Here is a 13,148-nt window from a genome sequence, read left to right as displayed (position 1 = left end):
GCTTTGCAGGCAAGTTGTACTCACTTGGACTCGTGCAGGCAGCCACAGGCAGGCAGCGACCTGGGTGTCTCTGCAGGATCTCTAGCGTGCCTGTGTGGCCTCCCTGCATGCAGGTGCTGCTGGTCCTGCTGCGTGCCAGCGTTCAGCAGGGAAGCCTCAGGTCTGTGGCTTCACTTTGGTGCTAAAAGGACTGGGAGATGTTGGGGTTTTATTCATTTGCTTCTCACAAGATAATTCCCTGCAAACCTGCCCTCACCCTGGACGGCAGCCAGGTATGGCCGTGGGGCACAGTGCTTCCTCGCAGCAATCCCCTGCCGTGTGCTGCAGCCCTTCCCGAGGAACTCCCCCAGCCCCGCTGCCGGGACTCATCTTGCAACAAAGACGTGAGCACCCAGAACAGGAGCGGAGTTAATGGCTCAATTTGGGACCCTTCATTAGAGGCAGTCTAGACGCGTCGGCTTCCAGAAAGAAGCTGCTTGCCATTTTCAAAATACACTTACATCCACATATTGCTTTAAGTTACCTTAAAAATTACGGATGTATGCTACAGCAAATGTGCTATATAGTTACGTCTGCATCCTCCTCAGCATCATGGCAGGACGGGGAGGGGAAGGGCTGGCTGCAGGAGCCAGGGCTGAGTGGGGCAGGAGGAGAGGTCTGCAGAGCAGAGGAGTGGCAGGCGGAGGGCGAGGGGCACCCAGGACAGTTGGGGCTCTGGGGTACGGACCGGCTGGAGGAACACAGGCAGACTCACGGGCCCCTCAGGTCCCCAGTGCACCCTGTGGTGCCAGCTGTGGGGCCCTGACCAGCCCCTCTCCTCCAGAGTCACTACGTGGCCTGCATGGCTGCCATCCTGAGCCAGATGGACAAGGACCACTACAGCTCTTACATCAAGGTGTTCCCCTCCCGGCCCGAGCTGATGGTGAGTGCTGCCCCATACAGCAAGACCCGGGCCCTCCATCACTGGCACCTCCCTGCCTCTCCATCCCACATCTCGGCTGGGGCATCCCACCAGTCCCAGTGCCTTGCCTGCACCTGGCACTGGTGCCACCTGCTCTGGACGCTGGCACAGCCCACATCCCCGGTCCACAGAGGCGAAGCTCTCGCTGTCGGGTGGTGAGGGCCGCTCCCAGCCCCGGTGCTCAGCACAGCATCACCCCGGGAGGGCACTGTGGGCGAGCTCAGCTCCTGACATCTCCTCCTTCCCGGCAGGACTTCCTCATGGAGATCTTCATCCTCTTCAAGGACCTGATTGGCAAGACGGTGTACCCCTCTGACTGGATGGTGATGAACATGGTGCAGAACCGGTGAGGACCTCTGGGCTGGGAGGGACCCGTGGGCAGATGTTGGGGCTGGATGTGAGAACCTGGGGGTAATTGCTGGGGCACAGGGCACACAGACGCTGGAGCACGGCTGTGCCGGGCAGCCTAAAGCCGGCTAGCTTAGCCCCCTCCAAGTCCCCACTCAAACAGCCCTGGATCCATGCTCGGACTGGCTCAAGGCAGCTCCAGACACTCCCTGCTCTGTCCTGGGACAGTCTGGCCCCATCTGGGAGCCGGGTGGCAGAGCTGCTCTCGGCAGCCCCATCGGTGTGCTTGGGGGGCTCCCGGGGGGCAGCAGAAAGCTGATGCCAGACACTCCATCCCTCCCACCCTGGGTGTCTATGCACGGCGGGGATGCTGGGCATGCAGGACCGGTGCACCCGGGCAGCACTCGGCCGTGCCACAGTGGGTGGAAGGGACCAGCTGGAGTGCGGATGAGGGCAGGAGCACACTGCGAGTCCCAGCCCCAGGGCACTGCGAGGCCTGGCCCCCGCCAGACCCCCACCATCGCTCCTCACCTTGCCATTGCTGGGAGCCGCCAGCCCGGCTCTCCCCTCGCTGCCGTTCGCCCCTGCCTGTGGGCGGTGGGCCAGCAGCGTGGCTGCCCTCCGCTCAGTGCCCCGCGGCCGCTCACCCCACAGGGAGTTCCTGCACGCCATCAACCAGTTTGCCACGACGTTGACACAGATGTTCCTAAGCAACAGCAGCTTCGAGCTGCAGGTGAGCTGGTGCTGCCCCAGCCCCGGGGCTGCCTGTGCCCTGCAGGGGCTGGGGAGGGGACCCAGCCTGGCCCTCGGTGCTGCCTGCCCCCCCAGCCTGGCATTCATCCCCGTGTTTTCACTGCAGCTTTGGAACAACTATTTCCACCTGGCTGTGGCTTTCCTCACCCAGGACTCCCTGCAGCTGGAGAACTTCTCCCAGGCCAAGCGCAACACCATCCTGGCCAAGTGAGTCAGCCTTGCCCACGCTGGCCCCCCCCGCCCCCCGCCTGGCTGCCTGCAGGCAGCACCTCAGGGCTGAGCTCTGCAGCTCAGCTTCAGGTTCCTTCCCCAGCCTGCTGCCATGCTGTGGGGTCAGGGATTCTGGGATGAGCTGGTCGGGCTGTGCTTGCACCCCTGGCCTGGATGCTGTGCCACGGACTGCAGAGCGATGCTAACCAACACCTGTCCTGGCAGGTACGGGGACATGAGAGCCACGATTGGAGCTTCCATTCGGGACATGTGGTACAACCTAGGTGAGCTGCAGTGTGGGCAGCAATGCGGAGGCTTGGCGAGTCTTTGCACGCTGGCATTCATCAGCACTGTCCCCAAAATGGGTGGGATTTTGCTGGTGTGGGGCATGGGAGCCTGCAGGCATGAGCAGGGTGTATGAGCCTGCAGGCATGCGAATCTGCAGGCGTGCAAGCTGTGGGATGCTACGGGATGTGGAATCTGTGAGATGTGCAAATCTGCAGGTGTGCAAGCCCACAGGCGCTGTGACCAGTCATGAGCTCGCACTATCTGCAGGCAGCCCCCTCTCTAGGCTGGTGTCTGCCTGCAGCCCTGCCTTCTCATTCCCCGATCCTGGGGGGTCCTGCCTTGCCTTGTTTTCCCTGTATGGTGTGGGTCACGCTGCCAGCAGCATCTCAGGGCCATCCAGGCAGGCAGGGAGGATGCAGCATCTCGGGTCTCTGCCCCATGCCCCAGCAGAGAGCAGGGAGCTGCAGGGAGTGTGTGGGGCAACACACAGTGCAGCAGTGGAGCAGTGATGGGTGCCTGCAGGCTCCTTCGTGGGTGGTTCACATGTGCCAGGGCCTCCAGGACACCAGCACAGCCCCAGCTGATGCTCCTATAGCTGAGTGTTTGCCGTGCTGTCCTGGCCATACAGCATTACCTGCCTGCCAGCATGGCTGTCCTGGAGGATTGCTCAGCTGTGCCGCGGCTGCCTACCCCAGGCGTGCAGAGCTCTTACTGGCACCATCCCCTCCTCTTCCACGCGTTGCTGCCCATTTGCAGCCGCGGGGCCCTGGACCAGGGCTGGCCCTGGGGAGCAGGCTGCAGAAGCCTCGGCCCCCCAGCCTTCCCTGCCCTCCTCAGGCCATCACAAGATCGAGTTCATCCCGGGCATGGTGGGCCCCATCCTGGAGATGACGCTCGTGCCGGAGCTGGAGCTGCGCAAGTCCACCATCCCCATCTTCTTCGACATGATGCTCTGCGAGTACCAGCTGACCAAGAGCTTCAGCCGGGTGAGTGCCCAGGGCTGCAGCTGGGCTGTGGCAGGAGGCCAATGCAGCTGGATCCCGCTCCTCACCCGGGCTGCACCGTCCCTTTCAGGGTGGGTAGAGGCGATGCTTAGCCTCCCCTCTCTCGTCCTGGGATGTGGGGCTGCGGGAGGGAGGGACAAGAGACAGGGACGGACAAGAGACAGGGACGAGGGAGCTGGCTGGGACATGAGGAGCAGGGAGAGCCGCCGGGCGATGCAGAGGATTTCCCAGGGACAAGCAGGGACAGGTCAGGCGTCACCCACTCAGCCCGTTCCGGCACTGCCTGGAAACAAGAACAAAGCAGGAGGGGGGAGGTCTGCATAAGCCTCTGCATTTCCACTTGTCTTCCCTCGTTGCTGTGAGTTGTCTCCACGCAAAGGCTTTTCCAGTTTTTGATTAGGTGGCATTTGTCTCTTCTGAGCTGGAAGCCTTTCCCCCTGTTGGGGTGTCCCATGGGAGGAGAGGGGCTGGGACTGCCCTCGGAGCCGCCGGTGATGCAGGTCCTGCTGCAGCCCCTTCCCCAGCCCCTTGCTCGCACATGGGCAGCCACAGGAGAGCTGCGCTGGAGGAGCACAGCTGTGGGCACAGCTGGGCTCAGAGGACCTGAGGCCTTCGCAGGCAATGTCCCCAAGCTGTCGCAGCACAGGGGCTCTGCAGCTCAGGAGCCGGCCATGGCAGTGCCCCTGGCCCAGGGGGACAAGGACCCCCGAATTTGGGATATGCAGACCCTGGAGGGACCCAGCGTGGACTGGCAATCAGACGTCTGGTCCAGGCTCCACTTATCCCATACCATGCTCATGCAGGATCCCCCAGGCTTTTGGGTCCATTGGTTGCAGCCGGAGCACAAACCCCATGGACCCGAAGGCTAAGCATCAGCTGGGAGATGGGGGGCTGCAAGCAGGCACAGCCCTGCCACCCCCGGCAGGGAAGGCCATGGCTTTAAGGGGCACAGGGCACTGCCCAGAGACCCCCAGGGTCAGCTGAGCCCGGGCTGCTGGGGGATGGCAATGAGGCTAGCGCAGGAGTGGGACGGGGACTGGGAAGCAAGTCAGGGACCCAGAGAGCAGGATGGGGCCCTGTCTGTGCCGGGGCAGCGCGGGGACCCATTGGCACCAGGGAGCAGTACGGCCTGGGAGGGGGGACAGGACCCATCTGTGCCGGGCAGTCCCAGGGGAAGGGGCTGCAGCAGCTGAGCCTGGGGGCTGTTTGGGGGCCTGAGCTGGCTCCAGCTCCCACAGCCCCTCCTGTCCCAGTGCTGCGGCCCCATGTCCCGGGGGGGCTGCAGTCGCGGCAGCCTGGGCCCAAGCTCAGCCCACCCTCGGCTCCTCGGCTGCGCTCATGCACGTCTCTGCAGTTTGAGGATGAGATCCTGCGCAAGCTGGACAGCGAGGTGGAGGGCGGCCGGGGAGATGAGCAGTACAAGCAGCTTTTTGAGAGCATGTGAGTGTGCAGTGACATCCCCGCAACCTTCTTTCCAGGGCACAACCCTTTGCTGTCTACCATCCTCCTGCCCCAGCTGAATCTCGGCCATCCCGCTCCTCACGCTGTGCTCTGACCCAGAGCATGCCTCTCGGCAGGAGCGGGACCTGAGAGGAGGAAGGCTGCTGCCTGAGCAGCATCATGTGCCCCTTGCACACCACTGCTGCCCCGGCCAGCCTGCCCCCGGCAATGCGCCTGCCCCAGGAATTACCCCTGCCCTGCCCCAGGAATTACCCCGTCCCTGCCCCGGTTTTCCTCCTGCCCCGTGGTGCCCATCACAGATTCGTGTGCAGGGCGGGTGGAGCTGTCAGGTCTCTTCCCCATCCCTCATGTGCCTGGTAGGCGTTAGCACGGGGCTTGCTCTGTTTTGCTGCAGACCAGGTGTTGCTTTTTGTTCCATTTTTTTTTTGGGGGGGGGGGGGACGGCTGGCCCCCCCTGCAACTGCCTGCACCTCAGGGGAGCTGAGCCGGGGCAGTGGTGGGAGCGTTGCGGAGCTGAGCATGCAATGAGACCCATGACCTTCTCTCCTCCCCAGCCTGCTTAGCTGCTGCCGGAGACACCCTGAGCTGGCCAAGCCTGGGGAGAACTTCGTCGCGCTTGTGACCGGGCTCCTGGAGCGGCTCCTCGACTACCGGGCTGTTATGAATGATGAGAACAAAACCTACAGCATGAGCTGCACCGTCAACCTCCTGGTGGGCACCTGCCCCATGCCCCCAGCTCCCCGGGGCCAGCAGGGCTCAGCCCCGCGTCCCTCCAGGTCCCCCCGGGGCTGTGGTGACCCTGGCACAGCAGAGGTGGGGTGCACACAGTGCCAGACCCGGAGCCCCCTGGGAGATGCTTGCTGGTGGGCACTGGGCAGCTCCCCGCTGCCACAGGCAGCCCAGTCCCTGCATGGGGAGGGTGACCCAGAGCAAGGCACGGGAGCCGGGGGGGGGCTGCAGCATGTGCCCTCTCCTGGGGCCACTCAAACAGCCTCATCTGCTCTTCCCCAGAACTTCTACAAGGAGATCGACCGCCAGGCCATGTACATCAGGTGAGGGGTCTCCCCGGGGAGACCGGCATCGCCGTGGGGTGAGGGTCCCAGGGCCCTGAGCTTCCCCCGCCGCTCCGATCCCAGGCACGTGGGATGGGGATGGCGGAGTGGCCGGAGGGGCAGGGCGCTGGGGGCTCTGCCCCCCACCCAGCTGGCAGTGGGGGACGATGCCCCATTGGGGGAGCACGGGCTGGACCCTGAGCCGCGCTGGCCATTGTGCCCCGCTCCCAGGTACCTGTACAAGCTGAAGGATTTGCACGTCAGCTACGAGAACTACACAGAGGGAGCCTACACCCTGCTGCTGCACGCCCGGCTCCTCAAGGTGGGGCACGGGGGGCTGTGGGGGACGTGGGGGGCCGCAGGGGCTCGGCGTGACGGGCTGCCTCTGCCTCTGCACAGTGGTCGGACGAGGCGAACACAGCCCCCATGCAGGGCTTGCACAGCCCCAGCCTGCACACCCAACGCCAGCTGAAGGAGGCTCTCTACAACCAGATCATCGACTACTTCGACCAGGGCAAGGTGAGCACGGCCGTGCGCCCCGGCAGCCCCCCTCAGCCCACCCAGCCGGCAGGAGCTGGGCAGTCTCACGGCAAGCCTGGCTCCCCGGCCACCGCCGCCTCCCGCTCCGAGCCCCCAGCCTCAGCACAGCCCACCCACCCTCCGTCCCCACTGCTGTGGTGGGGCTGGGGCTGCCCTGCGGTGAGCCCGGGCTGGACGGTTCACCCCACAGCCACCCAGCTGCCGCAGCTGTCCTTTCCCCCATCCCGTCCCATCCCGTCCTGTCCCTTCGCGTCCTTTCCCATCCCGTCCCAGCCCAGCCTCAGCCCCCAACCCTCGTACTGCCTGGGGGCTAGCAGCTGGGACACTACAGGAGAGGGGCTTGCCTGGGCTGGGGGGCTCAGGTGCCGGAGATGGTGGGAAGCCAAGTCCTGCTGCTGTTCCCCAGCACCCAGCCAGACCGCCAGCCCACACAGGGAGAGCCCTCCCCTCCTCACTGAGGAGCAGGGGTGCGGGTGCTTCTGCAGACGGGGCTGGTCTCCTCTGGAAGCCCCCCAGTTCGCCCCAGCTCACCCCACACCACGGGGCCCCTGCCCTGGCCTCGTCTTCTGCAGATGTGGGAGGAGGCCATCCACATCTGCAAGGAGCTGGCAGAGCAGTACGAGAGCGAAGTCTTCGACTACGAAATGCTGAGTGACATCCTGGTGAGTGCCCGGCCAGGCTGGGGGGGGCGGCTGCTGGCAGAGCAGGCTGGGGCGTCACGAGCCGTGGGGAGGGACAGGTGGTCTGCAGGGCTCCCATCCCATGGCAGAGCCCCGTCCCATCCCCACTCCCGCCCATCTTCCCCTGCAGCAGCGGGAAGCCAAGTTCTACGAGAAGATCCTGAAGGTCCTGCGGCCCAGCCCGGACTACTTCGCCGTGGGCTACTACGGGCAAGGATTCCCCACCTTCCTCCGGGTAAGCAGCTCCCGGCTGCCCCGAGGCCAGCGCCCCGCCAGCGGCCGGCATGCTGCGCGTGCCCGGGACGGCACCAGCGCCCAGGCCAAACCTCGCAGCTGCGGCCGTCTCGGGGTGGCATCCCGTGAGCCGAGCCGTGGTGGTGACCCCAGTCCCTAGGGCTGGGACCCCTCACCAGGGTGGTGGTGACAACTGGGTCCCCAGGGCCGAGTGCTCCGGCCAGGCTCCCAACTGGGAGAACCGGAGGAGGTCTGGCAGCATGCGGAGTCCCTGCCTGCCGGGACGCGGGTGTCCCCAGGGACGGGGCGAGCAGGGCACAGCGGGGAGCTCAGCGCCTGCTGGCAGACAGCCTGGCCCCGGCTCGCTGTGGGGTGCAGCACGGGGTCTGCGAGGCCAGGCTGTTCAGGCGTGCTGCTTTTGGGACGGGGATTTGCAAGGGTCAGAACAGGAACTTGGCCACAGGTGAAAAGCACTAAGTGGGAAGCCACAGCCCCAGCAGCAGTCGAGGAGCCACCACTCCTCCAGATTCCTGTTACCTTCTCGGGAACCTTCTGGGAGCGCCGGCGGAGCGGTGGCTCCAGTGCTGCCCCTCCAGCTCTCAGCCCGTGCTCCAGTGGCAGGGAAGGTCGTGCGTGCAGTGGATCCCCCAGCCCTGCCTCCTTCTTACGAAGGAACTAATGAAATGTCGCACATTAGCAGCTCTCGCTTCAGGTGCGCTGCCAATTCTGCCCAGGCCACGTGCCAGCTGGGCGGCAGGCATGACCGTGGCCCCAAGGTGCCATCCGGCTCCACCAGCACCTGGGGAGGACGCTCCTCTTCCCCGCACGTGCCACGCGCTCTGCCCCTAAGGCAGCAGCTCATCCCGTTGAGCCTCCTCCAAGGACAAGTGGCGTGGCTGGGCAGGCTCCAACCCGAAGCTCTTCTCCTCCATGCCCCTGCCCACAGGCGCCCGGCCATGCCTGCGCTCTTCTGGCATCGGTGGTGCCAGGTCCAGGCGGATTTGACTTTGCTGGTGGGCACCCTCCCCGAGCTCTGTGCCCAGAGGTGCTCAGTGCTCGCCTCCGTGCCTGCCACCTCCGTCCCTGCTCGCTGGAAGGCGTTGGCAACTGTCAAGTGAAACCAGCAGCTTCACTCTAGCAGTGCTGGGGTTATGGTCCCTATGTACAAACAGCTGGAGACAGACTTAGGGAAGAAAAGCAAGGCATGGAAGGTCGTGGTTCTCTGTAACACACGATGAAGGGGCTCCTGGACTGTGTCCTTGGCGCACAGGCACGTTGTATCTCTGCCAGTCTGTCCCATGATGAGGCAGGATCTGCTCCATCCCTGGTGCATGGCTGTACCTGTGCTGTTTCATGATTGTGGTGCACAGATACGTGTGTCTGCACTGTGTTGTATCTGGGCTGCAGAGGCAGATGTGTGTTGTATCTTACCCGTAGTGCAGAGATGGGTCTGTGCTAACTGTGCTCTTTAGGAACAGACTCAGGTACCTCCAGGGTCACTGCGGGAGCCCCACCGACCCTCTCCCCACCGACCCTCTCCCCGTCCTTGTAGGGCGGTGCTGTAGGCAGGGGCTTGCTCAGCACCTCTCCCTTTTCCTGTGCTAGCAAACAGGTTCCTGGCATCCACCCATGAGGGCAGGGCTCGTCTTTCCAGATGAGAGCAAAGTGTTTCACCCCCATTCACTCCTACTACATTCCTTAGGTTTTCAATCCACTCAGATATAAGTTGGCATGCTTGGCGGGCTTCTTCCATCCAAAGTGTTCGTCCTTATTTTCCTACCCTGCTCTTATGGCCACTTTGAGGGCGGCATCATTTTCACAAAGGTCACAGTGGGTTTCAAGGACTCCTTGCTATCTCCTGGGTGGGTTTCTGTATCCACTGACTGCAGACTCCGGTTGCTGCGTGCCCAGCTAAAGAGCTTCACTCCAGACCCCTGGCTGCCCAAGCCAGCCCACCCTTTAATTCCTTTTTCTTGCAGTTGCTGGGTTTGGGGAAATATTTTTTTTGAGAGGGGGGTCTCCCGCTTGGCTAAGGACCCAGCCTTGTCAGCACCTGCACCCCTAATGCACCGGGGCTTGCTGCAGCTGAAGCATGGGGCCGAGGGCTCCCCGGCCCCGCTCCGCAGCATGCTGGGACGGGCTGCCATCTTCCTCCCCCACAGAACAAGATCTTCATTTACCGGGGCAAGGAGTATGAGCGTCGTGAGGACTTCGAGATGCGGCTGCTGAGCCCCTTCCCCAACGCCGAGAAACTGAAGAGCACGTCTCCACCTGGCGAGGACATCACCAGCTCCCCTGGCCAGTGTATCCTCCGAGTGTGGGGCTGGGGCTGGGGCTGGGACGGCGGCAAATTCCCTGTGCCGTCTCCCCCCATGTGGGTCCCGCAGCACCTCCCCACGTAGCCCTGGGGCTCTCCCCCTCTGGGCCCTGGGGTTCCTCTCCCCCGCAGCCCCTGTCCCCCGCGGTGTGCACCCGTGGCTCCTTCACTCCCACAGATATCCAGTGTTTCACTGTGCAGCCAGTGGAGGAAGCCAAGGTCCGGTTCAAGGACCGGAGCATCCCGGAGCAGATCACTAAGTGAGTGCCCCAGCATGGACGGAGTGTACCTGCTCTGCTCCGTGTGGGAGGGAATGCAACAGGGCAACCTCTCCCATGCTCTGCGCCTTCCCTCCCCTGCAGTTTCTATAAAGCCAACCACGTCCAGAAGTTCAGCTACTCGCGGCCCTTCAAGAAAGGCCCAAAGGACCCAGATAATGAATTTGCAGTGAGTACTGGTGGGGGCTGCTGGGACCCCCAGCTGGGCAGGATGGGGAGAGCTGGGGGGGGGCCCTGTGAGCCAGGTGTCCAGGGGAAGGGGGATGTAGGAGATACAGGGGGTCCCCCAGTCCCGGGATGGGGAAGGTGGTGGTCCCATGCCCATGGGAAGGGGAGGTGGGAGCCCCCTGCCCCACGGGGCAGCCAGGGGTGTCCCAGGGTGATGGAGAGCAGGGTGACAGGATGCCCTCCCCACAGACCATGTGGATCGAGCGGACAACCTTCGTAACAGCCTACCCCCTGCCCGGCATCCTGCGCTGGTTTGCGGTGACCTCCACCACCACGGTGAGGAGGGGGGGATAGGGGGAGCAGGGCCCTCCCAGGGCATCCCTTCCCCAAGCAGCACCATAAACCCCAAATCCAGGTGGGCATGCTGCCCCCAGCCCCCTCCAGGCTTCCCAAGCTCAAGCAGCTCAAGCTAGGCTGCAAGGAGCATGTCCTAACTGGTGCCCCGGCCAAGCCCCTGCCGGTCCCCGCACCCCATCAGGCTCTGCTCTCAGCGCAGATCCAATCCAGCCCACCCAGTGCTCGAGCCCCCAAACCCCATGACTCCCAGCTCGCTCCCATGCCCCTGTGGTTCCTCAGATGCATGCCCAGGGCAGTGCCTGCGGCAGAGCGGACCCAGCTCCCACGTGCAGTCTCTGCCTGCAGAGCGGTGTGTGAGCGTGACCCCTTTCTCTGCAAGCACAGAGCCCAGCTACCACCCCTGCTGAGCAGCGGGGGATAACCCCCCACTTTTGGCATCGCCTTGGCCCCCACTGTCCCAGCTCCAGGGCTGATCTCGGGCCAGTGCTGTGTGGGAACGCTGTCCCAGGCCATGTCCCCAGGCCATGGGGAAGGGTTTCTCTGCTGACACTGGGCACAGAGACCCCCCGGCACTCAGGGCACCGACAGCCTCTGTCGGCTGGTGCCGATAGCATCAATCCGGTGACGGGGACTGGTTTGTGTGGATCATCCACCGGGATGCACATCTCCGTGGGAAGCAGGAGACCGACCACATGCAGGGAGCAGCAGAGGCGCTGGAGGAGTTTCAGCAGACCGCTGCTACTTCTGGCACTGCTGACAACAGCTCCGCACGTGGGTTTTACGCCTCTGTCGGAGGGAGGTGCTTGGCCAAAGCCCAGGGTGTTTCAGGTGCTGCAGCAATGAAGACACATGAAATGCCCTAGCTGGGCTGTTACAAGACAGCTGTGCTGCAGCGCGCAGGGACTGTACGGCTGCACGAGTGCTGCCACACACGCATCTGCTGTGGGGTTTGAGCAGTGCATGCTGCTGTTGCACAGCTGCCCCCCGCCCCGTGACAACATTTACCAGGGTTTCCCATAAGCTCACTGCTGCTGCATGTCCATCACCTGGCCTGCAGCCTCTCTTGCCTGCAGGACTAACCCTGCCGGCAGCCTGTGCTCGGAGCCAGGGACCAGCACTTCCAGTGCTTCCCCAGTGAGCCCTCGGCTCAGCTCCAGGCACCTGGTGCCAGGGGTCTGAGGGGCTGTGTGGGGTGAGATGTGCAACCCTGGGGCCTCCCTCCTGCAGGGCCAGGGAGAGACCACCCTGCCAGACCTAACCAGGACGGGCAGGTTGCTGGGTCAGCTGGCTGCTGACCTTCCCTCCCTCCCTGGGCACAGACCATCATCTCCCCCCTGGAAAACGCCATCGAGACCATGATGAAAACAAATGAGAAAATTATGAGTGAGATCAACCGGCACCAGAATGACCCCAGCCTGCCCATCAACCCACTCTCCATGCTGCTCAATGGCATCGTAGACCCTGCTGTCATGGGTGGTTTCGCCAAGTATGAGACGGTGAGGACACGTGGGTGCTGTGCCTGGCCTGGCACAGGCACTCTCAGGGCTGATGACTGCAGGCACTGGCACTGTTTTGCTCCAGCCCCTGCCTGGGGGGGGGCAGCGGACAGCAGGACTGAGAGGGGGGTCGTTGCAGGCCTTTTTCCAGGAGTCCTATCTGCAGGAGCATCCTGAGGACGAGGGGAACATCGAGAAGCTGAAGGACCTCATCGCCTGGCAGGTAGAGCCCGCAGCATCCCTCCAGTGGCTGGAGGGGACAGCTGCCCTGGGGTGCCAAGTGCCCAGCATCTCTGTCCCTGGGGAGCCCCACAAGCCCAGGCAGACCCATCCCTGTTCTCCCACAGACCCCGCTGCTGGCAGAGGGGATCCGGATCCACGGACGGAAGGTGACGGAGGACCTGCGGCCCTTCCATGAGCGCATGGAGCAGTGCTTCGTGCAGCTGCGGGCAAAGGTGGAAAGCCAGTATGGGGTGCGGGAGATGGTGAGTGCCAGGGTGGTGAGCATGGTGTAGGCACAGCTGGGGCTGCATGGGCGGTACGTGGCACCCGTGGGATGACACTGGACAAGCTAGCGCAGGTCTGAGGCGGCAAGGAACGGCTTGACGGGGCCACCGCTGCTGCAGCAACAGGGTGAGGGGCACTGTGCATGGGGGACCTTGAGGTCGATGCCTGCCCTGGGTCAGGGGGACACAGCACTGCTGTGGGGTGGCTGGTGCTGGCACAAAACCAGGACCGGGCAGAGGGCACTGCTGGCCCTGGCTGAGCCGAGGGAAGGAGAGGGGAGGCTCTGCACTCTCATCCCTCCTGGCTCTCCCTCAGGATCCCTGTGCTCTCAGGTCTGCTTCGAGGACCGGCGGAGTGGACGACCTCGGTCCATGGCCTGGGGATCTGACTGGGAGCGGCTGAGCCATGCTGGAGACAGGCAAGTGCTGTGGTGGGGAGCACTGGCCCCAAGCCAGCCCCTCTCACTGCCCTCACCCCTTCTCGCTGGCCCTGCA

At 63.9% G+C, this 13,148-nt stretch overlaps 1 protein-coding gene across 3 annotated transcripts in view; it reads left to right on the top strand.

Moving 5' to 3' along the window:
• LOC115338038 (dedicator of cytokinesis protein 2-like) overlaps positions 1–13,148 on the top strand; it is an 83,246-nt gene that overhangs the window by 67,594 nt on the left and 2,504 nt on the right. Inside the window, exons 29-49 of one of the 3 annotated variants that reach the window (XM_041121839.1) lie at positions 824–922; positions 1,213–1,307; positions 1,964–2,042; positions 2,169–2,269; positions 2,498–2,556; positions 3,398–3,546; positions 4,919–5,004; positions 5,580–5,736; positions 6,037–6,077; positions 6,309–6,399; positions 6,477–6,596; positions 7,190–7,279; positions 7,428–7,532; positions 9,694–9,835; positions 10,027–10,108; positions 10,211–10,295; positions 10,520–10,630; positions 11,971–12,147; positions 12,287–12,370; positions 12,495–12,632; positions 12,987–13,072. In XM_041121839.1, coding sequence (XP_040977773.1) covers positions 824–922; positions 1,213–1,307; positions 1,964–2,042; positions 2,169–2,269; positions 2,498–2,556; positions 3,398–3,546; positions 4,919–5,004; positions 5,580–5,736; positions 6,037–6,077; positions 6,309–6,399; positions 6,477–6,596; positions 7,190–7,279; positions 7,428–7,532; positions 9,694–9,835; positions 10,027–10,108; positions 10,211–10,295; positions 10,520–10,630; positions 11,971–12,147; positions 12,287–12,370; positions 12,495–12,632; positions 12,987–13,072 — 2,177 coding nt within the window. The remainder of the gene's footprint in view (positions 1–823; positions 923–1,212; positions 1,308–1,963; positions 2,043–2,168; positions 2,270–2,497; positions 2,557–3,397; positions 3,547–4,918; positions 5,005–5,579; positions 5,737–6,036; positions 6,078–6,308; positions 6,400–6,476; positions 6,597–7,189; positions 7,280–7,427; positions 7,533–9,693; positions 9,836–10,026; positions 10,109–10,210; positions 10,296–10,519; positions 10,631–11,970; positions 12,148–12,286; positions 12,371–12,494; positions 12,633–12,986; positions 13,073–13,148) is intronic. The other 2 variants (XM_030006456.2, XM_041121838.1) reach the window with 2 other exon arrangements.

Source organism: Aquila chrysaetos, unplaced genomic scaffold (genome assembly GCF_900496995.4).
Source record: "Aquila chrysaetos chrysaetos unplaced genomic scaffold, bAquChr1.4, whole genome shotgun sequence".
NCBI classification, from domain to species: domain Eukaryota; kingdom Metazoa; phylum Chordata; class Aves; order Accipitriformes; family Accipitridae; genus Aquila; species Aquila chrysaetos.
The sequence above is the reverse complement of the archived record's forward strand: the minus strand, read 5'-3'. Positions and strand labels throughout refer to the sequence as shown.